The following is a 26,751-nucleotide window of genomic DNA, read 5'->3' as shown; positions in this document are numbered from 1 at the left end:
CAAATCCATCTCTCTGGCTTGATTATTACGGGTAGGGCCTAATTGTCAACCCAATGTAATAACTCAAATAGACGCCATGGTTATCTGGTGATTCATTCGACTAGTGATAAAGTTCAGATTGCAAATATTATCATGAGGATGAAGATTCTCAGACAACCGTGATGTCTAATGTGTCTAATGGATGTGTAATTTGTGACTTTAGGACCACATAATTTAATCGGCTCATTTGTATACTAAAGGCTTTTTGGGATGCTCTGATGGAGAGGGTCTTTTACAGTGACATTGACATCTGCTCACGTTCACTAATTGATATTTGTATAATTGGACATACCTCTTTAATAAAAACACTTTGACACCGCCCCTTATATAATGTGACCGTGGGGCAATAGAGCTTTCGGGTCTGCAGGTGAATGAATGCACGTGAGCCACCGTGATGGACGCACATGACGTGTCGAAGAAAGTGCTGCAGTTAAAACTTCAGCTCAAAGAAACGACGGAATCAAAGAAGGTATTTTAGACGCACGAATAACAACTGTAATTGCTTGTTGTTTTAAGCCGGTTCTTTATTGTACAATTACTCTACCTGGACAGTAATAAATAGATAAACACCAATGGTTCAAATTTGATAGCCCTCTCTCGCCTTCGCGACTGGATCACAATTATTGTACGGTAGGTTAGTGATGGAAACACAGGTTTACAAAATAAATCCCGTGGTCTATATTTGAACATATTCAATGTCAACAGGGCTGCTCCCCCAAATCAATTCATTAAATGCGTGTTTTGTTTGACACATGAATGTTTGGAAGAGTTTATGAACAACTTTAACAACATGGGAATCTCTTGTGACTGAGTATATGCTGCTGATGATGCGTTGTCTGAGCATGTGTGCAACAACTTAATGTTGGGTTAGGCGTGTGGAGGGTTATGGCAGGAAGGGCTGCAGCTAATGTCAAAGTGACGTCAAATTGCCTGTTCGAGTCGCGTCGGGTTTTGGGGAGAGTTTAGTTTACCCTTTTAATTACCTTAACACAATTCTCATAACCTGCTACGAAACGTCACTTTTGACATGTATTACATCCCGTCTAGTCAACCAGTGTGGAGTGGGGGAGATTGTTGGGGGGAATGAGAAGTGCTTTGGCGCTATAATTAACAACCCAGCCAGTTGCCCAACGTGTGGCTGTCTGTCAACTCGGCACTGAGTTGCGGAAACACTTACTGGAGTAGTTCTGTTTGAGATAATTATGAATACAGATGAAATGTTTACCACTTGTCACGTGAAGACCTTGTTTCAGGTGTGTCTTGTGTTTCTGGGTTGGATGTGAGGCCTCTGCTGCACACATGCAGTAGGCTACATTTTTACGACTGATGTGGATGCAGGCAAGCTGGAAGGGGATTGTCCCATACTTAACTTATTTGAATGTACCTTCAGCAATTCTGACTTTCTAGGAGTACTTTACTCAAACTGAAATAGGATCTGGTACTCACTTTGGGTGCTGTTACTGTTTATATGTAGGTGCAGGAGCACCGCAATACTTAAGAGGAACAGGACCTCAAGCAGTAGAACATTTTAGGTGCCGGTACTCTGCTCCGGTGAGCTCTTGTCCAAATCAAGCACTGCTTTCTAGTGAACTGAAACAAAGACTACCATATTGGGCATGTCTGTCCGTTTGTCATGTTGATGTTTCAGCTTTTGTTCACTTTTTTTAAACTTGTTTTTTTTCATACATACTCGGCATGATCCCCCGAGGTGGTAGTTGTTCATGATAAACATGATCCCCTGTGGTGGTGGTTGTTCATGATAAACATGATCCCCCGAGGTGGTGGTTGTTCATGATAAACATGATCCCCCGAGGTGGTAGTTGTTCATGATAAACATGATCCCCCGAGGTGGTAGTTGTTCATGATAAACATGATCCCCCGTGGTGGTGGTAGTTCATGATAAACATGATCCCCCGAGGTGGTGGTTGTTCATGATAAACATGATCCCCCGAGGTGGTGGTTGTTCATGATAAACATGATACCCTGTGGTGGTAGTTGTTCATGATAAACATGATACCCTGTGGTGGTAGTTGTTCATGATAAACATGATCCCCTGTGGTGGTGGTTGTTCATGATAAACATGATCCCCTGTGGTGGTGGTTGTTCATGATAAACATGATCCCCTGTGGTGGTGGTTGTTCATGATAAACATGATCCCCTGTGGTGGTGGTTGTTCATGATAAACATGATCCCCTGTGGTGGTGGTTGTTCATGATAAACATGATACCCTGTGGTCGTAGTTGTTCATGATAAACATGATACCCTGTGGTGGTAGTTGTTCATGATAAACATGATACCCTGTGGTGGTAGTTGTTCATGATAAACATGATACCCTGTGGTGGTAGTTGTTCATGATAAACATGATCCCCTGTGGTGGTGGTGGTTGTTCATGATAAACATGATACCCTGTGGTGGTGGTGGTGGTTGTTCATGATAAACATGATCCCCTGTGGTGGTGGTGGTTGTTCATGATAAACATGATCCCCTGTGGTGGTGGTGGTGGTTGTTCATGATAAACATCATCCCCTGTGGTGGTGGTTGTTCTAATTGTGCAAGGACCATTTTGTACAAATGTTTGGAAATAGTTACTATGTTTGCATCCTAATGTATGCCATATACAGTCTATGATTTATGCATAGCCATCTGTTTATTTTACAGGTCCTGAAAATCTTAAAGAAACTAAGGGAGTTGGATATAACCCTAGACATTCTTGCAGTAAGACACTCCTATACTTAAAATTGTGTGTGTGTGTGCCCATTTGTACTCAATTGAAAGTATTTTTATCTTGATTCTGATTAGGAGACCGGAATCGGCAAAGCTGTAAACTCTTTGCGCAAGCATGGGGATGCAGGAGAAGCCGTCAGGCTATTGGTCAGTCACTGGAAGAAATTGGTTCCAAAAGAAACCTTGAGGTATTGTACTTAACACACTTGTTTTGGAATAATTTGTATGATGATTGTCCAGTGTTCATTACTAGTATGTTTGAATTTCTCCCTTATACAGCCATACAGAGAAGGATGATGCTTCGCAGAGCAAGCTGTTGGTAACTGATGCAGAGATTCAAAACTGTTCAAAAGAGGCATGCTCAAAAATAGAGGACCAAAGTCAAAATACTTCAAAAGATGAGCGTTTAAAAAAAGGTGAGGAAAACCAAGATGGGCCTACTTCAAGAGGGGTTCATTTGAAAACTGATGAGGAAAACAAAGCGACTTCAGAAAAAGAACATTTGAAAACTGATGAGAAGGACGAAAATTTCAAAGATGAGCATTTGGAAGCTGAATACAAAAACCAAGGTACTTCCAAAGATGAGCATTTGAAAACTGAAGACAAAAACCAAGGTACTGCAGAGAAGGCTCATTTACAGAAAGCAGATGAAGGCTCAAGTGAATTGAAAAATGATCATTTTAAAAGTGAGAAGGAAAACAAGCGTACTTGGAAGAAGGACAATTCCAAGGATGAGTTGAAAAAACACAAGGGGACACGGGAGTGTATAATGGTTACAGAAAAAGAAAGTTATTGGAGTAGAAATTCTGAAGATGAAAATGTTGTGCTTGGAAGCACATCTAAGAGCAGCCACAAGAAAGCCAAGTCGATTTCCAGGGAAGAATCTAAAAACAATTCGGATAACGGCGGGAAATGTGGGATAAGGAGAGACTCCAATAGAAAAACACTGCCGTGTACAAAACCATCCAGTGAAGAGTCTTCAAAATCTAAACCTGATAGAAAAGGGACAGTTATTGACAAATCCAATGACCAAGACAAAGTGAGTGACTCCCTAGGTTGTAATGGAGAGAGGCGGAAACCAAGTGAAAGAAAGCAAGTCTGCCATGAAGACAAAAAGTCTAAACATGAGGGAAAATCGAAGACCAAAGAGAAAATGGCGATTGAGGACAAGCCGATTGACAATGACGTCGAGGTGCCCTCCATGTCTTTTGAGTCTTTCTTGAGCTATGACATCAACACGCCTAAGAGGAAGAAAAAATCTGACAGTGACAAACCACCTAAGAAATTTAAGACTGTTGAAAAAGAAGTGAAGGTTGTGAAGACACCCAGCACGAAATCCAAAAAGCAGTTACCTGCGGCGACTGCAGATTTTTCACCGCCTAAAAAGGTACATTTGGCATGGAGCTGTAATGCATTACAAATATTTCATAAATGTTTTGCGCTGACATTCTGATTCAACAATGTCAAATTGATCAAGGACATCCTTTTTAAGGCTATGAAGGGGTCTGTGATGGACTTGCTTAATATTCCATTGCCAACATTTCTACCCGAATATGATGAGCTCTCCAACTTCAACTACTACGACAGGAAAAGTGAGTGTCAACTGTGGTGTCTTTTTCCCCCAAGGGTTTGTTGTAGGTTGAGCAAGCTGTACAAATGTAATCTAACTCCACTGAACACATAGTTGCATGTCATGACTTCAATCCTATTTAATCTTGCTGTGTAAAACGCAGGGCTCCCTTGTTAGACCTTGGTCTCAATGGGACTCCCTGTTGAATTAATGATCAAATAAAGTATTTTCGGGGTTTTATGTGTAATTTGTTTCAGTGGAAGACAAATCTAAAGTCTCGGTCTCTGAGGGCCCGGTCTTCACTGGTCAAAGACTCAACCGGAAGATGCAGGTCTATTCTGGTGCAAAGTCTGCCTTTCTCCCAACCATGATGTCCTTGTATCAGCAATGTATCCGTGCACTGCAGAACAACATTGACTGTGAGTATGGTCCAGGCAGGGAACCTCAACACTCTTACGCAGGCTGTCCTTTGGATGGAGAGAATGTTAACGCTCTGATCTTTTCTTAGTGCTCTATGAGATCGGAGGGGTCCCATTTGAAATCCTTGAGCCAGTACTAGAGCGCTGTACACCTGATCAGCTGTTTCGTATTGAAGAGTGCAACCCGGTAAGAATCCCATTCTTAAGTTGATTTTGAGGAGGCCTGATTTAAGTGTTGTGCCTGCAAGGGCTAATGCTGGACAGGCCTCCCATCACTTAACTTGACCACTGAGTGCCAACCTGCAAGTACTTCCTGTATATCTGATAGTAGTGCTGCATAGGTAATATGGCTTCACCATCGAAACTTGGTATCAAAATAAAGAAATAAAAATAATATTCTAACACCAATTTGACACGTCATAGCTGTGAATTCTGATGGCTTAGATTTGTAAGGTTTGGTAAGAAATATGGGTACGGTGAGCAGATTTGTCATTTTGACTGATCAGCCAATAGACGGGTTGGTTGTTTAGCAAGAGAACTGACGCGCACGCAACTAGGGGGCAAAACAGACTGGGTTGGCTTAATTATTTACAACATGGTAACTATATTTAAATGTTTATTGAAAAATACATTTCCACAATGAGTGCTTGTCTCAAATACATTTATCGTTGTTGGTTGGCTAGCTAGCAAATTTTTTGGCCAAATTAGCATAGACATGACGTCAAGAACAAGCTGAAACGATGATTCACCACATGGCAGCTTCTTCTCATTGTTGCTAGCTATCTGCCCATCCAGAATCACAGGACTTCTGCCCCATTGAATCGTGCACATTGTTTTCGTGATGCTGTCAGCTAAACCGTCTATGCTCTCTGACAGATGTATGTTGGATTGACTGATCACTTATGGGAGAAGCACTGTCAGCGGGACTTCAGGAATGCCCAGCTAGAGGAGTACGAGTCCTGGAGAGAGATGCACATGAGGCTATCTGAGGAAAGGGAGAGGAAGCTACAAAGACTGACTAAAACCATAGTCTCTGCCCATTCAGGAAAACCCAAAGGTTTGCTGTTCCATCACGTTTTTGTATTGCTTCACATCATTCACAGGAAATCCGTGACATTGAAGTTCTTGGGACAGGTCAAAAAGTAACCCTAGATGTCTTACCAATCAGTCATTTGCCAGTGCTCATGCTCTGTTGACGTTAAGTTATGCTACCTTTTGAACTGAGATCCTCCGCTTTACAAACTGGTCTCGGTTTGAAAGGGAATGAGCAACAGTTGGCCCAGTTGTTTTGAAGTGATCTGAGCAAGACTACTCCTAAATGCTGGCCAGGCACTGGGTTAACGTTGACCTGGCCATCTGTCCCCTGACCAACAGAGGCTATGAATAGATCTGAAGGGAGACTGGCTACGGGGTTAAAGTAAACCTTGTCAATCTGTCATGGTCTCTACTGGCCTTGTAGGGCTGGAGATTATGTAGAATGAGGTTCCTAAAGCCTTTCCCATTACTGACTGGGGTTCTGTAAAATCCAGATCTGCCCATTTCTAACAGTAAGCTAAATGCTATAGTGCAATTATCCCTTAATGTGTAAATAGTAGTCTTTTTTAATTATTGGGTCAAACAGCTATTTGGTTTAAGTCTCTCCAATCATATCTTCTACACTCCACACAGTTGGCATATTTACTTACTGTGGGTCTTTTCACTAATACTAGTTGTGGAATAAGAATTTGTCTTCTAAAATGTCATTTCTTCCCTTTCTCCCAGGCCGGCAGGTGAAAATGGCGTTTATTAACTCTGTTGCCAAGCCGCCTAGAAATGTGAGAATTCAGCAAGAGATCCATGGAACTGCTAGACATCCACGAATCCAGCAGGAGAACAATGGAACTACTGGTGTCGTACTGCCGCCTCACCCACTGGACAGGCCCAGGTCTGTCCCCACCATACTGTCATTCTCATATTGACCATGGTGGCAAAGATGCCTACTTACAAATTATATACCTGCCAGAAAATACATTATTCTTGCTCCAAGTATGACAATCCTACATCTTCATATGGAGTTGCTATCCTTTGAATAATTGATCATTTTAACTGAAATTATTTTTAATCAATTTCTTGATAAACAAGTTTTTTTTCTAATATAATTTCATAAGATGGATATCAACTCTACAGAGCCTAATCTATGCACTAGAATAGAGGATTGTAACACATGGTTGACATTCTACTACTCAATGGTTTACTCAGGTCATTGTACTTTCATTGGTAGCTCAATCACCTGACCACGGACAGTGTTTTTTTTTTTTTGTTGCCGTGGTCTACGCTCTACTCCCCCAAATGAAAATAACCAGCAACTGTTGCTAAGCAGAGCCATAACCTGGCTGTTAAGATCCTGATAGTGCTAGATCAAATACCCGTCTCTCGATTAGGGTGCTGGATAAACTGGTTTAATTTTGGTTAGACGGCATGCTTGTCCTCAGATTTTCACTGCAACAAATCATTGTAACAGACATTGTTAACTAGATTTGACTTAATACATTTGGCAGTATCAATACAACAAATGCTTTGTTTAGACATTTCTGGTGGCACTTTTGAACTGATGCTATTTAAACCGGTTAAAAAACTGACTTGTTCAAACTCCAAAACATGTTGCTGTTAATCCTTTCCTCTGTCTGTGGTTTACAGTTTATCACAGTGTTAAATCATTTTTGGGTGTGTATGCGATTGGGATGTAACCGTAATGTAGACGCCACTATGTGCACTGCCCCTCTCCTTCTCAGTGTCAAGGCCCAGGAAAAAGCCAGACCCTGCTATGTTGAACCTCCTAGGCCTAGCACCACTGTCTCTGGGACAAGCCAAGCACAAGACTCCCGCAAAAAAACACGTAAGTAGAATCATTTGGCACCTAATGGGTTAACGATACTTTACTACTGATTCATGAACAGTGTAATTGTATTGACATTTAACTTTTTACTCCAGGAACTAATTCCTTTTGAGGCTTTTGGCTAATTGTAATATACCTGGATCAAATTCTACTTCTCCCATTTTGTGCATGCAGCAGTCGTAGGCTAGCAACTTCTAGTATAAGTCAATGCTTGTGCCTTATTGCAGGATTACATTTTAACCAGTGGGTGTTAAAGTGGGGGATTTGTGAAGTGAGTTTGACTGTTGGATTAAATCAATAGTCTGCTGAATTACTTTGTGTAGGAGTAGAAATGGTCTTTTCACAATGGCTATATAACATTTATTTCCTAGAAATATACCAGCATCTTTCATTTGATTCAGAAATGCGTTTTGTCCTACAAAAGCTTGGCGTATTCATTACGGAAACTGTTTACTCTTTATGAACCAAACGGAAGCAAACAGAGCAAAACAAGAGTTTCTACTGGACAAATGTTCTGTTTGCTTCAGTTTATGCTGATTCTGTTGAAAAACACTTAATGAATACACCCCAAGCCAATGGTATACCGAAGGTGTACTTGTGAAGATCAAATATAGAATTCAACATCAGTCTGGCCGTTCATAATCCTAGACCGGTCAAATTAGCCTGTGGAAACAGCTTGATCAGTGTTAACCATTGTTTTTACTGTGAAATACACATGAGGCTTGTTACACCAGGCTATGGTCAAGTTGCAAATGTTTAACTTTTTTCTCTTGAGGGGTGGCACCTATGATGGCAAAGTCTCTGAAGGCCTTTAAAACGATGGGGCGTAGATGAAGGCCCTAAGAGGATGGATGGACTGCTGGAAACTGTTTTGGATAAAGGTGTATTAATTCCACTTCATGTGTTTTCACTACTCTTTGTCCCAGGCCAAATGTCCCTTTCTTGGCCTACTTTACTTTTTGGGACCAAATTTGGATCTGTAACTATACACTGAGTATACGAAACATTAAGGACACCTGCTGTTTCCATGAGACTGACCACTTGAATCCAAGTGAAAGCTATGATACATTATTGATGTCACTTGTTAAATTCATTTCAATCAGTGTAGATGAAGGGGAGGAGATGGGCTAAAGAAGGGTTTTTAAGCCTTGAGACATGACTTGTGTATGTGTGGTGTTCAGAGGGTGAATGGGCAAGAATGGTACGACATCCAGCAACTTGACTCCAATGCTTCCCACAGTTGTTAACAGGCCAGCATCCCTGTGGAATGCTTTGGACACTTTGTAGAGTCCATACCCTGACGAATGAAGGCTATTCTGAGGGGTGGGGGTGGTGTGCAACTCAATATTAGAAGGCGTATTCTTAATGTTTTGTATACTCAGTGTAGCTATTGGGCCGGGCCGTCTTTGTACAAAGTTTTTTTTGCCCATGCTGCTTGTAAAACAATCGCTGCATTTGAATGATGGGTATGTTTCAATGTTATTTGTTTGTTCATATTGTCAAACACTGAGTGAATTGCACTATTAAATATGATGAAAACCATGCATTGTTTTTGGCCATTCATCTATTTGTGGACAGAGTTGACTGCCAAAATAAAGGAAACCCCAACAGTGTCTTAATAGGGTGTTGGGCTACCACGAGCCAGAAACGCTTAAATTCTATGTGTCTGAGACTCTATTGGAAGGATCCCACACCATTCTGCTGTGAGATTCCATTTGGTGTTCTGTTGATGGTGGGAAATGCTGTCTCAGGCCCCGCTCCAGATTCTCCCATAAGTGTTCAATTCGGTAGAGATCTGGTGACCGAGACGACAATGGCATATGATTTACATGCTCATCAAACCATTCAGTGACCATTTGTTCCCTGTGGCGGGAGGCATAGTCTTCTGATGGTGGCATAGCCATGGTAGCGAAAATACAGTAATTGCCTGCCCAGCAATTTTAAACATGACACTAAGCATGGTAATTGCTTAATTCAGGAACCACCCTTGTGGAACCACCTGCGTTCAATATACATTGTATTCCTCATTTACTCAAGTGTTTGTATTATTTTGGCAGATGCCTGTTATTTTCAGGGGGCTAGTGTTGTCATTTAGTATGTTCTAGTGCCTCTTAGTGGATAAGAGAAGAAAATGCAAGTGTTATGCCCATATTATCAACAATAATTTTTTTCCACCATTGAGCAGTGGTTCTCAACATTTTTGGTTACTGGACACAGGTGTCAAACTCATTCCATGAAGGCCTAGTGTCTGCTGGCTTTTGGTTTTTCCTTTAAATTAATACCTAGATATTAAGAGCGGAGTTCCTTACTAATTAGTGACCTTTATTCATCAAGTACAAGGGAAGAATGTACCTGCAGACACTCGGCCCTCCGTGGAATGTGTTTGACGTGCTGTACACTAAACACATTTAGCTCTACCCAAAATATCCCATCAACTGATCACAATGCCCATGTTATGAGTCTTCACAAGTATCATCTGTGGGTAGGCCTGGTACTAGTGGAGTTGCCCCAGGGTTGAGACCCGCTGACCTGATGTTCATCAAGTGAAGACTGATTAATCCTGATTTACAAAGGCAAGCGATGACTTGAGTTCATAGGGCACGCCCTCCCTATTTAGAAAATTGGTTCTAAATTTCTATTCATTGCTTTTTGGTGGATGGACCTACATCAATGGTGCATTCAGTACGACAACGGTGTTCAACGTTTTAATTCAACGGAGCCGGTACTGTACTGAACGACCAGTGAAGAACTGAGTGGTTATGGTGGCCCAGAGGGTGATTGTGTATGAGATTTCTAATGGTCACACCCATATTGATAAGGCCAAACGGGAGAAAACAGCCCTACCTCAAAGGCTGTTGAACTGTGCACTGTTCTTTGGGAGAGTGTTGTTCAGTAAGCTACAAACTAATGCAACGTAGCAAACGTTGAACCAAACTGAACGCACCCCAGGTTTACGTATACATTTCTGACAGCTGCCCCATAAAGACAGATTCATATTTGACTTACAAAAAAAAACATGCTGAAAAAAAGTGTCAATGTTGTTTGTATATTACCTACTCTAAAGTGTGTATTTTTTATTTTATTGAACCAACAACTAGGCAAGTCAGTTAAGAACACATTCTAATTTACAAATGTATTATTTACAAACCCAGACAGCGCTGGGCCAATTGTGCGCTGCCCTATGGGACTCCCAATCACAGCCTGGATTCAAACCAGGGACTGTAGTGATGCCTCTTGCACTGAGATCTAGTGCCTTAGACCACTGCACCACTTGGGAGCATAACTCCCAGAATAAACTGTATTAAGAACAGAGTATAAAAGACACAACTAGGATATTTCAGGCTAAAATAACACTGAGCTGAGGTACAGTAGGCCAATCGCGATCCTCTTTCTCGCTGCTACTACTTTTCCAGAGGGTGTGAGTGAAATACAAAGGGAGGAGCAGTTAGGAATGATGACGTCAGATTGGAACGAGGGAGTGAATGTTCCGGGTCAGAAACAGGGGTGTAATCATTAGTCCAAACAGTTGCAGAAACGTTTTGCAACTAAAACGATAGTTTCTATTGGACACATCCAGGTAAGTCCCGCCCATGTCGTTCCGTTTGCTTCCGTTTAAGAAACATTTGGCAACAGAATCTGCCGAATGAGTACACCACTGGTCTGAGGGGAAAATAACTCTGGGACAAGGAAAACAGTAGGCTACACGAAATAAGACCTATCTAAACAGAGATGTGTTCGTTTTCGGGAGCCGATTAGAAAAACTAACATTCCAGAGGCGACGTGAGTAAAGAATACAAAAACCAAGCCTACAAAGTATTGAACGTGAGAGCGCTAGACACCGTTTTTATTCCATGGTGCTCAGTGGTATTTATTTACGCCTGGGGGAGGTGGTTAAGATGTTTGCTTTGGAAATTCGTTCGAACAACTGCAAGAAAGTGTTTGGCAAGCAATCCAGTAGCTAGGTGGCCGTATTCAGTTGCGCCTTCCGTTTCTTTAATTGGACGTCTATTCGGGATATTTTTTAAGATCGGATTTTGCCATCACCCGGTGATGTTTCACTGTATACCTCTGTGGCGGTGCAACCGTCATGTTGAATTGATCGATAAGCGGCACTGCTCTCTGTTGTACGTCCCGGAGGAGATCTACCGCTACAGTCGGAGTTTGGAGGAACTTTTGCTGGACGCTAACCAACTCCGCGACTTGCCCAAGGTAAGCAGAATGTGTTTGCTAGCTGGCTTAACTAAAACTGTATTATGCATAGTAAACTGATGAGATGTAACGTTAGGTGGTGTCATCTCAGGAAAAAATAGTTGTAAATTAATTGTAATCAATGACGAGTTATTTATGCCATGGGAAATAACAACCTACAGTTTAAACAGGTTACGTGGAACAGGTAACTTGGGTACATGATTGCATCTCATGGGGACATAATCATTATACAATATTGCCATTCGTCTGGACCGGACAGAGGTCTTTAAAAATAAAAAAAATGTTATTAATTTAACTAGGCAAGTCAGTTAAGAACAAATTCTTATTTACAATGACGGCCAAACCCAGACGACTCTGTGCGCCGCCCTATGGGACTCTATCACGGCAGGTTGTGATACAGCCTGGACTCGAACCCGGGTCTGTAATGACGCCTCTAGCGCCGAGATGCAGTGCCTTATTCCGCTGCGCTGCTCGGGACCCCCGAGTGGCAAGAAGGGATACAGCTTTTGTCAAATTAACATCAAAGTATATATTTTGTTGGTTACGGTTGAGCTAACCATAACCTAATTATTCTAACCTACTGGGTGACTTATCCCAACCTGCTACGAAAAGTCAAATCTGACGTTAAAATGACAAAAGCTGGAACCCTTCTAGCCAAGACCCTGGACAGAGGACACCCGCATGTCGTATTCATTTCCCATGTTGGGGACTGTTTTCAAATGATGCGCCCTATTATTTGACATTCTGCAAACTGCAACACTTCTGCTGCTCCAACAAGTTACAATCTCTGTCATGTAATTTAATCTTTATTATGGGCAAGACTAGTTGGCTGCGAACGTCTTTGTTGAATAGCCTAGCTACATACAAAAAATAATATTCGGATCAGCATGATTCACACATTTATCTGGCTATGTGTAGAGACTATATGGAAAATGTATTTGAAAGATTAAGGGCTCATTCCATTTTTATTTATTTTTTTCAAACCTTTTTGACAGAACCCCTTTTGATTTGACTGAAACCTCCCATACATATTTGCCCATCGTAAAAGTGGTCAGACAGTGACTTTGGACCTGAAATTCAGGTCACAGTGCCAGAACATTCAGGAGATAGAGGTGCTCAAAGTTGACCCATTTTGCATACACAACCATACCATGAGTCATCCATGATTAATGGTTGAGTTTGATATCATTTAAATGTTTACAAACAGGGTTGTCAAACTAATAGTTTCTTGAAAACAATGTTTTCAGCAAACATGCATTTTCATCCCAGTCATCATGTCATTTATTTGTGCGAGAGTAGGAGGGGGAAGAGGGTTACACCCATGCATTGCATTCCATGCAGTAAGATAGACCACAACCATTTGTTGGTGTTCCTTCACATGCAACTAATACGATCTAGGCTAGCTAAATGAACTCAAGATGAGTCCAACAGAATATATTATCCAGGTAACTGTTCTACTGTGCTTTGCTCATTGTGTGGTCTCATCAGATTGGCTACCAAGGTGATGTAACACTTGCCTTAACACTAGACAGGCCTATAGTATGAGTGTGTTCACCATTGGGTTGTCTTGACAATGGTACAGCATGAAGAATATAGCCTGTTGGTTTCAAGATGTAGAGTTGAGGAAAACGCTGGCCGTAGGCTCTTTGATTTCTTCATCTGCATCTCGAGAAGTTCTCGATTGGATAAATTGGGATTATCCAGGCTGTATCGCATCCGGCCGTGATTGGGATTCCCATAGAGCGGCGCACAATTGGCCCAGCGTCGTCCGGGTTTGGGAGGGGTAGGCTGTCATTATAAATAAGAATTTGTTCTTAACTGACTTGCTTAGTTAATTAAATAAAATTCTGATTTACCGGATCATATAGCTTTCTATATAGCCAACATAATACCGTGATTAAAAAAAAATCTTCTTGAAAAGGAGTCATTGCAAAGAAAATGCACACTGGGCTTTTTATCAACTTGTGGAAACATGAAACGGAGTGAGTTGGCCACGTTTCTGGTTTTTCCTCTTTTCCATCACTTTCTCATGAGTGTTGGCGAGGAACTCGTCTACAGAGAAATTAACCGTTTGGTGCACTACAATTGCCAGAAGATTTGTATGTTAGTTTATTAGTGGTTAAATAAATCTCAGATTTTTTTGGGGGGGATAGCAAATTGGTCAGGTAGTGAATGATTGATTGGACAGGAAGTAGCCTAGATTGTGAGGATACATATCAGGTGTTCCTTTCGTTGAGGAATCAAGCAAGGGATGTCTAACTGCATATACTTGCAGGCTAGCCTAACTTGTAGAACTAGCTGTGCCATTGTCAATAGAGATAGTGATCTCTCCTAGTCCTGCGAGTGTATATCTGTTGCCTATAGCATAGACCATCATTTCCCAAACTCGGTCCTGTCCTAGGCTATTTTACTTTTAGATCTTCACTTAGCCTAAGTAGTAGGAACTACAGAAAAAAGGGAGCTGTTCACCTAACCCTAGCACTAGCCTACCACATCTAATTTTTTAGATGTTGATCCTTCTGCATTAGGCTGGTCTAGATATCAGTAGAAAATGATAGTTTGGCATTTTGATTATAAAGAGATGCCACATTACATTTTCAGAAATGCTTATTTGAAGAGGTGAAAATGTGACAAATGTATATAAATTAATAGGCTATAGCTTTATTTCCCCTCACCCTCTACATTTATTTCCACACATTTGGCATAGGGTGGCCTAGGCTATTCAAAAGTCCCAGTCACCAATGTGGAATTGAGTCTGACCTCAGTAGACTAAAGGGCATAGGAGCCTAGTATAAGAAGAACCAGCCATCTAGTTTGTTGAGCGATAAGATGCCTCCTTCTGTGCTAGGTTAGTCATGTCTGACAGCCAGCAGGTCTGCTCTTCCTCACATTGAGCCATGAAAACAAGGAAGTTGTTAACAAAGGTGCAGTCAGTATCAGGGTGTTATGGCGCAACATGAGTCTTCCTTTGTTCTGTCAAGCTCTAGGCCTAGCGTCACCTTTGAAGTTCATTGCCATTGTCTTTATGTTAAGTATTTACAGATGTGCTAACTTCGCCTAATATACCAAAGCCAGTCCTAATCAAAACTGTTCTTCTCATCCAATTTGTAGCTTTTAAGATGTAGGCTAGCCTAGGTGTTGTCAAGGCATCAAATTAGTAGTCTTAAGGCATCCGCATGCTTCCCAGCTGAAACAGTTCGAAAGAGTTAGTTCATATGTGACTTGTTTCAGGAAACTAGGTGTATGTCGCGCATCACTACTTCACAGGAGAGCAGTGGTGGAAAAAGTACTAAATTGTCATACTTGAATAAAAGTAAAGATGCCTTAATAGAAAATGACTCAAGTGAAAGTCACCCAGTAAAATACTACTTCAAAATGAATTTTACTTGTCACATGCGCTGAATACAACAGGTGGTAGACTTTACAGTGAAATGCTTACTTGTCACACACACAGACGGATACAGTAGACACACACACCACAAGCGTTCAGGTGTTTAGTTTAGCCTAGTTGTTGTTTGGTTGAGAAATACCATTTAGTGGAGGGTAAAGTAATAAACACTTATCTATATTTATTATTATTTCTGCCAAACAAAATGTTAAACATGGCAATGTTGCTCTCATGGTCTCAATAAAGCCGTTCAATAATTAGTTGTGTGTCATGATTTATTCACTTTTTCATTCTGTTACGATTCACCCCAAGCACTGTTACAACTAACCCAGACCTGATAGTCTGTTTGGGATGGATTGTGGTAGGTTTGGGTCAAGAGAGACACATTCCCTTAAAACAATTAAATACACTGCAGGTAGACTGCATGTTGAGCTTCTTAGTACAATAAGCCCTTAACCAACAATGCAGTTTTAAGAAAAATTAGTGTTCAGTAAAAAATAATTAAAGAGCAGCAGTAAAGTAAGTGGCAAGGCTATATACAGGGGTACCGAGTCAATGTGCGGGGGCACAGGTTAGTCTCGGTAATTGAGGTAATATGTACAAGTAGGTGAAGTTAGTGACTATCGATAGATGATAAACAAAGTAGCAGCGTAAAAAGGGGGGGGGGGGGCAATGCAAATAGTCTGGGTAGCCATTTGATTAGATGTTCAGAAGTCTTATGGCTTGGGGGTAGAAGCTGTTTAGAAACGTTTTGGACCTAGACTCTGGTACTGCTTGCCGTGCGGTAGCAGAAAGAACAGTCTATGACTAGGGTGGCTGGAGTCTTTGACAATTTTTAGGGCCTTCCTCTGACACCGCCTGGTATAGAGGTCCTGGATGGCAAGACACTTGGCCCTAGTGATGTACTGGGCCGTACGCACTACCCTCTGTAGTGCCTTTGCGATCGGAGGCCGAGCAGTTGCCATACCAGGCAGTGATGCAACCAGTCAGGATGCTCTCGATGGTGCAGCTGTAGAACCTTTTGAGGATCTGAGGACCCATACCAAATCTTTTCAGCCTCCTGAGGGGGAATAGGCTTTGGTGTAGCTTCCTCAAAACTATCTTGGTGTGTTTGGACCATGATAGTTTGTTGGTGATGTGGACACCAAGGAACTTGAAGCTCTCAACCTGCTCCAGACCAGCCCCATCGATGAGAATGGGGGCGTGCTCGGTTCTCCTTTTCCTGTAGTTCACAATCATCTCCTTTGTCTTGATCACGATGAGGGAGAGGTTGTTATCCTGGTACCACACGGTCAGGTCTCTGACCTCCTCCCTATAGGCTGTCTCATGAATGTCGGTGATCAGGCCTACCACTGCTCTCGTCGGCAAACTTAATGATGGTGTTGGAGTCGTGCCTGGCCATGCAGTCATGAGTGAACAGGGAGTACAGGAGGGGACTGAGCACGCACCCCTGTGGGGTCTCAGTGTTGAGGATCAGCGTGGCAGATGTTACCACCTGGGGGCGGCCTGACAGGAAGTCCAGGATCCAGTTGCAGAGGGAGGTGTTTAGTCCCAGGGTCCTTAGCTTAGAGATGAGCTTTGAGGGCACTATGGTGTTGACTACAGCTCAGTGTTCAATGATAAGCATTCTCACGTAGGTGTTCCTTTTGTCCAGATGGGAAATGGCAGTGTGGAGTGCAATAGAGATTGCATCATCTGTGGATATGTTGGGGCGGTATGCAAATTGGAGTGGGTCTAGGGTTTCTGGGATAATGGTGTTGTGAGCCATGACCAGCCTTTCAAAGCACTTCATGGCTACAGATGTGAGTGCTACGGGTCGGTAGTCATTTAGGTAGGTTACCTTATTGTTCTTGGGCACAGGGACTATGGTGGTCTGCTTGAAACATGTTGGTATTAGACAGTCGGGGACAGGTTGAAAATGTCAGTGAAGACACTTGCCAGTTGGTCAGCGCATGCTCGGAGTACACGTCCTGGTAATCCGTCTGGCCCTGCGGCCTTGTGTATGTTGACTTGTTTAAAAGTCTTACTCACATTGGCTACGGAGAGCGTGATCACACAGTCGTCTGGAATAGCTGATGCTCTCATGCATGCTTCAGTGTTGCTTGCCTCGAAGCGAGCATAGAAGTATTTTAGCTCGTCTGGTAGGCTCGTGTCACTGGGCAGCTCGCAGCTGTGCTTCCCTTTGTCGTCTGTAATAGTTTGCAAGCCCTGCCACATCCGACGAGCGTCGGAGCAGTATGATTCAATCTTATTCCTGTATTGACGCTTTGCCTGTTTTGATGGTTCGTCGGAGAGCATAGTGAGATTTCTTATAAGCTTCCGGGTTAGTCCCGCTCCTTGAAAGCGGCAGCTCTACCATTTAGCTCAGTGTGGATGTTGCGGAAAGTCTAAAAGTATTTGGTTTAATATTGTTAAGTATTAAAAGTAAATGGAATTGCTAAAATGTACTTAAGTATCAAATTTGTTTTATTAAGCAAACCAGATGGCACAATTTGTATACTTAAAAAAATTAATTATATATATTTTTTAACGGATAGCCAGGGGCGCACTCCAACACTCAGACCTACTTTACAAAATAAGCATTTTGTGTTTAGTGAGTCCGCCAGATCAGAGGCAGTAGGGATGACCGGGATGTTCTCTTGATAAGTGAGTAAATTGGACCATTTTCCTGTCAATGTAATGATTACTTTTTGGTGTCAGGGGAAATGGAGTAAAATTTATTATTTTCTTTAGGAATGTAGTGAACTAAAAGTGAAATTTGCAAAAATATAAATAAAGGACAGATACCGAAAACTATTTAAGTTGTACCTTACACCACTGCAGGAGAGCCATTTGAATGTGAACTTGTTTATTTGATCAAAATGAGTTTTTTGGCAGAAATGCCTTCTGGAACATGTGAACTTTCATGTGCCTTAATAACAAATGTGTATGCCATCTGTAAATATGAATACTATTGTTAAATTATGAGCCTAGTTGGTTTAGCCATGGAAAAAGTCAGGAACCTTCCTGCTAGCCATGATTGGCTGAGATAATGGATGGGCTGGACATGCCGAGAGATTCATCTGGATTTAGCAGACCAATCCGAACTGTAGTATTTGTAGGTAATCCTTTGTAACGCAGCTTTTTTGTTGTTGAAAGTTATCAGTGTTGCTCTCCACTTTCTGGAGGTCCGAGTTTTGAAATCAGTGGAATTAGAGTATGATAGCTAAGGAGATTCTATGTTCTCGAAAAGAGAACACAGAAGGCTGGAGAAAATACCTGTCTCCAGATTACATCTTCAAACTAAGGGAAACCATGGCATCCATGACAGAGAGGGAGTAGCATCCATCCATGTATATGGGTATGATAGTCTAGCTAGCTACTTTTTCAGTTATAATACATTTCTAATTTTGTCAATTTTCATTTAAAGTTAAAGCGTACTCTTTAGGTTGCTAGCTAAAGTTAACTGTCTGGCTTGTTAGCTAACGTTATTAATAATATTACTATACAGATCATACATGTATCTCAGAGCCATTTTCATTGCGAGATATAGCCTAATGCAGGGCTGCCCAACCCTCTTCCTGGAAATCTACTGTCCTGTGGGTTTTCAGTCCAACCCTAATTTAACACACCTTATTCTACTAATTAGCTGCTCAACAATACCTTAACTAGCTGAATCAGATATGCTAATTTGGGGTTGGACTGAACCTACAGGACCGTAGATCTCCAGGAAGAGGGTTGGTCAACCCTGGCCTAATGTTAGCTAGCTAGCTAACATTGAACCTGGTTGGTTAGCTACCTGCAGATTCATGCAGGATGGTAACGTTATGAGTTTATGGTTCATTGTTTAGCTAGCTATGTCTAAACAAAAGACCACTATGCAAGTAACCAATAGAATGTTCATGATGTCACTGCGACAACTGTCGAAAGACGTAGCTGGTAAATTTGTTCTTGCTAACTACTCTGATTTTAGAGCACTATCGTCTAAGTGTGCCGGAGAACAGAATAACTGACATATTTTTACGAATGCCCGTTGAATATGGCCGGTGTCAGTAAACGTTGGCAAAAAAAGCGTAATTAAATTGTTGCCAGCAGCACATTTAGTCACCAATGCTCTGGATAACATAAAAACAACCTAACCAGCTCTGCTAGGGCGAGTAAAATGGTCAGTGAGCTGTTCTCTCATGTGTCTGGAAGTAGCTAGCCAACGTTAGCTTAGGAGCCTGACTGCTGCTGTTAGGTCAGAACGCTTGGATCAACCCTATGCCTCGGCCAGAGCGTCCAGTGTGTGCGCTGAACGCTCAGAATTTACGAATGGACAAACTGACAACCCTCTGAGTTTATGAAGGCCCACGGCACACTCTGGCACTCCAGATTGAATCTACAAATACACCCGTAGTATAAACCAGCATTTAGTCTTGAAACATTTGGTTGTTTAGTACATGGCCTCACATGTGAATCCTTAACTAGATGGGCAGGGCTAAGGCTTAAGAGGGTGTGAAAAATGTTGAATGGGTGTAGACAAAGCAGAGCTTGCCAGTAGGTTTACCAAAACATTCAAGGGCCATTTTCTCAAGTGCGGTTACAAGTTTATCAACTTTCAAAGCAGAATTATTTTCCCATTGTTCCTAAACTGAAGTGTATGATATACCATTCTGACACCTTTAGTCCTCATAGACCACACCGTAATGTCTTCATCTAGGGCAGGGATTATCAACTCGATTTAGACACTGGACATTTTTTAAATTGTATTACCGTTTTTGAGCGGATGGTAGACTGCAAATTAACCAAAAGAAGGCCAAACAGATATTTGACTTCATAATTTCAAACCTTGTTTACATTTGTATACGATCACATATCTCTCTCTTATGCATGGGAATACTTTGGAACAGATTTCCAAAAGGAAAATCACGGCGCTGATTTGCGGGTGTTTTTAGTCTTGTCCACCCCCAAAAAAACTTGAGATTTTTTTTGTTGCTCAGAACTTGGGGTGCAGCCAGTTGGGAACCCTGATCTAGACAATAATTTCCCCCTTGAAAACCATGAAAGATGTTGTAGAAAGTAACCATGTCAAATGGCTTGGAATGTTTGACCAACCCCTTTACCCCTAGCCATTTTGGTTTGTTTAACCTCTTGGGGCCCCTCATTTATATAGGCTAGACGGAGTCAGTACTGGTAGTTTGTTAGGTTAAGTTAATTAATTTTGGCATCTGTTTGAACAAGTCGTCCTTGAGCATCTATGACTTTGAATGGTCTTAATCAGGCTTGTTCAGTTTAGTTGAGAGAACCTTTGAGCTAGGCCACAGGGAATATGCCTAGGTTAAACTAGGCTAATTGTAGGCTAGTTTCTTTTCAGTTTTCAAGATAATACCTTTGGCTTTGGGTAATGTTCTGTACAAGGTACAAGATAGACACTGAACTTCATTCTAAAGAATAGTGTAAATCATGAAATAGGCTGTCTCAAACAGACCAAATGAACAGATCACTTTAACCCTGCCATGCTGTTCAAACTGAGGGGAGTTCAACTCTGTCTACTAGATTTCTTTTGTTGATAGTTTTCTATTTTTAAACAGGAGCTCTTCCTTTTGTAAAGAAACTGGTATAGAGACAAATTGAAAGTTTAGTTTGTGGGATTCATTAGGATACCCCTCAGTTGAATTTAGGATAACCCAAATATTGACTTGAGTGGAGAACGGTTTATTATTTCAGTTTTCATGGTGCAAATCATTCTAATTTTATTTGTTCCGTACACATATTTTGCAGATGTTATCGCAGGTGCAGTGAAATGCTTGTTCCTAGCCCCAACAGTGCAGTAATACCTAACAATACACAAATCCCCAAAATAAAGATATATCAGGATGAGCAATATCCGTCTGAAATATAGATATACACAGAACTTGTTGGTTTCATGAGCTGAAATAAAAAAAATGCACGTAAAGCTTATTTCTCTTATTTTATGCACAAATGTGTTAACAGCTCTGTTCCTGACCTTCTCTTACCAAAATAATCCATTCACCTGACAGGTGTGGCATATCAAGAAGCTAATTGAACAGCATGATCATTACACAGGTGCATCTTGTGCTGGGGACAATAAAAGGCTGCTCTAAAATGTGAAGTTTTGTCACACAACACAATGCCACGTCTCTAGTTTTGAGGGATGTCCAACTGGCCTCTCAACCATAGACCACATGTAACCACGCCAGCCATGGATCTCTGCTTCCGGTTTCTTCACCTGTGGGATCGTCTGAGGGGAGATGGGTGTTGAGGAGTGTAAAGCCCTTTTGTGGGGAAAAACTCATTCTGATTGACTGGGCCTGGCTCCCCAGTGGGTGGGCCTATGCTCACCAAGGCCCACCCATGGCTGCACCCCTGCCCAGTTATGTGAATTCCATAGATTTGGGCCTAATGCATTTATTTCAATTGACTGGTTTCCTTAAATGAACTATAATCAGTAAAATCTTTGAAATTGTTACATGTTGCGTTTAATATTTTGGTTCATTATGTGTGTTTTTTATGGACAGTAATATGAATAGAAAAGGTGTGTAAAGCAGTACTTTTAGCCTATAGGATGAGATGGGGGCGTGCCGTGGGGGGTGAACGACAGCCTAACCTGCCATTCCTGTTTCTGACATTGTACTCTGGAACGGCTGATTCAACTTGTTGGGACATTAGAACAGACAATGGCCTAGTCTATATTTATAATGAACAGAATAGAGGCTTGTATGCTCCTCTCTCTGTCTGGTCATAAGGTTGTTGAAACCATGAGTTTCAGGTCATGACAAACGTGAGATGAAACCTGTGTTAGTTTCATCTAGGGCTGTCTTGTCCGGGTGTGTCTGTCTGTGTCTCCGGTCGGTCATGAATACCTGTTTTTTAGCTTGTTGCTGTATTAGCATGTTTAATTGGCTCTAGTCTCCATTTTAGCTTGTCATTGTCACCTCTAACTGATTCATTCTGAGTAGGCCTAGTCAGGCCAATACATGTAGGTTGAAGTTAGTCCTATCCCACAACTTTGCTACTGTTCAAACACTAGGTTATTTATCCTAAATAGCCTTTACGCTAGGCTAACTCTCTTTGTCCTAAAGTGCTTAAATCTCATACTTTTCTGTAGGTTTACTTACCAGTAGAAGGTCTTGGATACATTTGCAGTTAATTGCAGGTAGAATATGTCAAAGGTGGAAGCCTAGATTGAGTGTGCTCTTAAATGCTAATTGGAGTCCAGTTCACCGGCATCACTGATTGCTTTGGGTTTGCAATCAAAGTAGACTACTTGTCCTTAAAATAGGCCTACTTCATCTGAGATTTCTTTTTTTTTTTATACCAGTAGCCTATTATTCATAATTCAATTAAAGTGGAGGGCTATATATATAATTCCCTCACGACTTCTGTGAAAAGACAATGAAGATTGTGATATCGCTTTCAGTTAGTAGTGGAGACCTATGGTGAGACTTGTGCAGGACATTGTTCCAATTAGAAGCGTTTCCAACCATCTTACATGGTGTTCTTGAAATGGTCTGTTTTTGAAACAGGTCTTTTTGGGGTGTCCTTTTTATATCTATGAAACGGAGACGGTTAAATTGCATGTTGACTCGGGGTGCCTGGCAGTGTCAGGATAAGGCACCATCCAAGTAGGTCATCATCCAGAAGAATAGATGATTACGTCAGAGAACTGGGTAGGAACTGAACAATATTTCCCAGGCCACTGACCACCACTCTTAGGCCTAATTGCTTTACTTTTTGCTGGTTTAAACTTATTTACTGAGTTGATTTGTGGACAAGTATGGTTAGCCTATAACCTGTTTTTAAGACTCACTCAACATTTAATTCGGTTCAATCTGGAAAATGTTTTGTTTTATCAACGTACTACTGTTGCATCACATTTCCAGGATGGGACAGACCGTAAGCTATTGATCACCATGTTGTATCGTGTTTGTTCACACTGAATGTTTTTCCTATGTCCATGTCAACTGTAGGCCTACTGCTAATCTAATGTGTGTTGATGTCTTTTTCAGGCATTTTTTCAGCTGGTAAAGCTACGAAAGCTGGGCCTGAGTGACAACGAGATCCAGAGGCTTCCTCCAGAGATAGCCAACTTCATGCAGCTGGTAGAACTTGATGTCTCTCGTAATGGTGAGAAGAGAACCACTGCTCTAAACTAGGGGGTGACGTTTAAACTAATTTGGGATCGTTAACATTTAAAAAAATAAAATGAACTAAACAAGTGTTTTACTTTCTTTTTTTTTTTTTTATACAAAGTTAAAATCACAGTGCAGTTATCGAAACTACCACTAACGAACAGGTTAAAGAAAAATAAAATAATTGAAACTGCAATATGTATCTTTTTGGGCGACCCAACTAAATTCACATAGAAATGTGAGTTATAAATCTGTTATTCTCATTGAAAGCAAGTCTAAGAAGCAGTAGATGTTCTATGTGCACTACTTCTATGCTTCCAGTCTTAAGTTTTGTTTTTGCGTCTTTTGCTTTTGGTTTTGTACACCAGATACAAACAGCTGAAAATACAATATTTTGGGGTATTAAAAATATTTCAGTGGTTTAGATGGTACATTGATTGTTTTGTAGCAAAACTGAAATTTAGAGAACTGTTTGAATTTTAGCAACCAGGAAATGGCTGCTCGATTTCTGCATATTGCACCTTTAAATAAACACCTAATGCAACAATGCTGTAACGTTAGTAGGAGGAGAAATGTATCTTTCAAATGATTTGCCATGAATATAAAGAGCTCTGCACGTCATCCTCGTTAACAGTTAAAAAAATGGCAGTGAGTGAGACGGGAAACGACAGTAGCAAAGTCCTGTATAGCAATACTTTGAAAAGTTAAATGAGAAGGTTGTGAAATGCAAACTTTGCGAGGTGGAATTGAGCTACAGTGGCAGTACAGGTGCAATGCTGAATGGGAGACACCGTGAGACCCAACCGTTGCTGGCAGCAGTGGGATAAGGGACGGAGTCAGAATTGCAGCGCTGATTGCAGTTGATATGCAGCCATTTGTCTATGGTAGAGGACTTCGGCTTCAATGTTGCCCTAATGGCATGTCTAGATCCAGATTACAAGATGCCTTGCTGAAAAACCGTCATGGCCCAGATGGATAAATTATACAATGATTGCTCTGCAAATAGCCCTACAAAGCTCTTAAACACCATACGTGGCAGAACAGATTGTTGGATGTCTATGAACACGCTGTCATACATCACTGCAATGAACCAAAAGGGTAGCGGTGTGGATAAGGTTACGTTTAAAACCACATTTTAAGAAGAGAAATTGTAGAAATAGGTGGTCGTTGTGGCTGTGGTAACTAGTGGCGACCGTCTGGTAGCCAGCCAGGTCTGTGGTTGATTGAACTGCATTGCCACCTGGCGGTCACAAGCAGGACCATATCTGAATTGTGAATTCATGTAATTTTAAGATTTTTTTTTCTCTTATCGTTTAAACAGTAAATGGTAGTTTAAACGTGAATTTTTTTATTTTTTTTACATTTGTCACATCCCTACTATAAACACTTGGTTGGAGGGATTTTCAGCCCCACCAAACAGGCCTAAACTCTCTCATTGACTCAACCACTGGTGCTATGAATGAAGACATTTTAAACTGCCTGCTTATTTTGATAATGCCTCAGTTATGACTAGGGTCTTTGTTAGAAAATGCAATAAATGCTGGACAAGCAATAGAAGTAGTTCAAACCAATATTCAGTGCTATCAATCCCCTTCACTGTACAGAGCCAACATATTTTCAGAGCCACATTGGTGTGGTTTCTCCCATAACTTCTGGACTAAAAGGGTTAACATTCCTCAGAGAGCTGCCATCGCAAAGCTTCCCAGTAGGACAACATCCAGAATGCTAATTATGTTGATTTATAGAAGTTGAAATGGCAGTTTCACATGCAGCTCTCTATGTTTGGCGCAACAACCATGATACATTTGTGGTGATTCTAAATAGACGTTTCTCCTTTATGGATAACGATTAACATTGTGTCTGGATCACTAGCTTTAAGTGGAATGCCTAGTTGGATGGACGTTCTGAACTATGTTGTACTCTTGACTGAGGGACGTTATAGTTTTATAGTTTGGCCAAGAAATCTTAGACCTGGCTAACAAAACCGGTCTTCAATTTATGCCAGTGTTTAGTGTGTTGTTTCTCAATACCATTTACAGGGTGTTGATCAAGAAGTTTCTAACATGAAGTTCTTTCTTCCCTCATATAGACATCATAGAAATTCCAGAGACCATTTCTTACTGTAAAGCTCTCCAAGTAGCAGACTTTAGTGGAAACCCATTAACAAGGTAACTGAACTTTGAATTCATGTCTCCATAATTGTTTAGCGAATGGGAAGGATAACAAGACGGACATTACAGCGGTGTAGTAGCACTATAGTAGGCTGTATGTAGGAACTGCATGACAACTTCAACAGAGTAAGAATTGTTTGAACACTAGCAGACTGTTGTAAATAAGAACTATACGGAAGGAAAATGGAATAACTTTTTTTATATAGGTATGTCTTCAGACAGCCTTTATTTGTTGCTTTAACTAGCCTATCTGATGGCATTGTTCAATTCAAAATATTGTTCAATTAGCTTGAACTAGTCATTTAAGTTAATGAATATAATTGTATGGGATATATTTTTTCCCCCCAATTTTCCTGTCAGCTGTCTCATGCAGAGGAGGTTGGTGGGAAGAACTATAGGAGGACAGGCTCATTGTAGTCCCCCTATAGCGCCTCCCACCAGCGTCCTCTAGTCTCATGGTGAGGTCTGTGTTTAATTTGCACCCCAGTGGAGGCAAAGCCACAATGCCATATGGTTCAGTTTGGGACTGGCCATGCACTGGGCTGTGTGATTAGCTACACGTTGGTAATGTACATATGGCCTAGATCAGGGGTATTCAACTATTACCCTATGAGATCCGGAGCCTGCTGGATTTCTGTTCTACCTGATAATTAATTGCACCCACCTGGTGTCTAAATCAGTCCCTGATCAGAGGATTACGATGGGAAAAAATGCAGTGGAAGTGGCTTCGAGGTTCAGAGTTGAGTTTGAAGGGCCTAGGTGTTCTTGTTGGAAAGCTTTACAGCTACTCGGTTCCCGAGGAAGAGAATATATAGCTGGCACTCTGTGACTGACCTGCAGATGATACAACATGTTTACGTGTTGTGATTTGGAATGAAATGTGGCCAGGCATTACAACTCCCAAATAAAACTTTCGCTCTCCCACACTGATAGACTCATTGTGTGTCGGAGATTGTCTCTGGGTCACCATTTTAAATATGAGTGGGCGGCAGGTAGCCTAATAGTTACGACCTTTTGGCCATTAATCGAAAAGTTGCTGGTTTAAACCCCTGCGCAGACTAGGTGAAAAATCTGTCAATGTGCCCTTGAGCAAGGCACTTAACCCTAATTGCTCCTGTAAGTCACTGTGGATAAATGACTAAAATGTAAAAAATATATATCTCTGGGTGACCATTTATTTTAGATAGGAGTGAATCAAGTCATGAAGGCTTAAAACCATTTATCAAATGGAAAGAAAAAGTG

General features: G+C 41.3%; 2 protein-coding genes across 2 annotated transcripts in view; both read left to right on the top strand.

Moving 5' to 3' along the window:
* The first annotated feature begins 411 nt into the window (after positions 1-411).
* eloal (elongin A, like) lies at positions 412-9,266 on the top strand. The gene is made up of 11 exons (XM_014180168.3): positions 412-508; positions 2,698-2,754; positions 2,839-2,951; positions 3,043-4,150; positions 4,256-4,355; positions 4,591-4,752; positions 4,842-4,939; positions 5,629-5,809; positions 6,514-6,676; positions 7,524-7,627; positions 8,403-9,266. Exons 1-11 carry the CDS (start codon positions 434-436, stop codon positions 8,459-8,461), a joined length of 2,220 nt encoding a protein of 739 aa, XP_014035643.2. The 5' UTR covers positions 412-433; the 3' UTR covers positions 8,462-9,266.
* Positions 9,267-11,246: 1,980 nt separating this feature from the next.
* Positions 11,247-26,751, top strand: part of lrrc1 (leucine rich repeat containing 1) — a 49,365-nt gene continuing 33,860 nt past the window's right edge. The window contains exons 1-3 of the mRNA XM_014180167.3: positions 11,247-11,836; positions 23,216-23,333; positions 25,428-25,506. Coding sequence (XP_014035642.1) covers positions 11,678-11,836; positions 23,216-23,333; positions 25,428-25,506 — 356 coding nt within the window. The 5' untranslated portion in view covers positions 11,247-11,677. The remainder of the gene's footprint in view (positions 11,837-23,215; positions 23,334-25,427; positions 25,507-26,751) is intronic.

This window comes from Salmo salar, chromosome 28 (genome assembly GCF_965601325.2).
Source record: "Salmo salar chromosome 28, fSalSal1, whole genome shotgun sequence".
Lineage (NCBI taxonomy): Eukaryota > Metazoa > Chordata > Actinopteri > Salmoniformes > Salmonidae > Salmo > Salmo salar.
The sequence above is the reverse complement of the archived record's forward strand: the minus strand, read 5'-3'. Positions and strand labels throughout refer to the sequence as shown.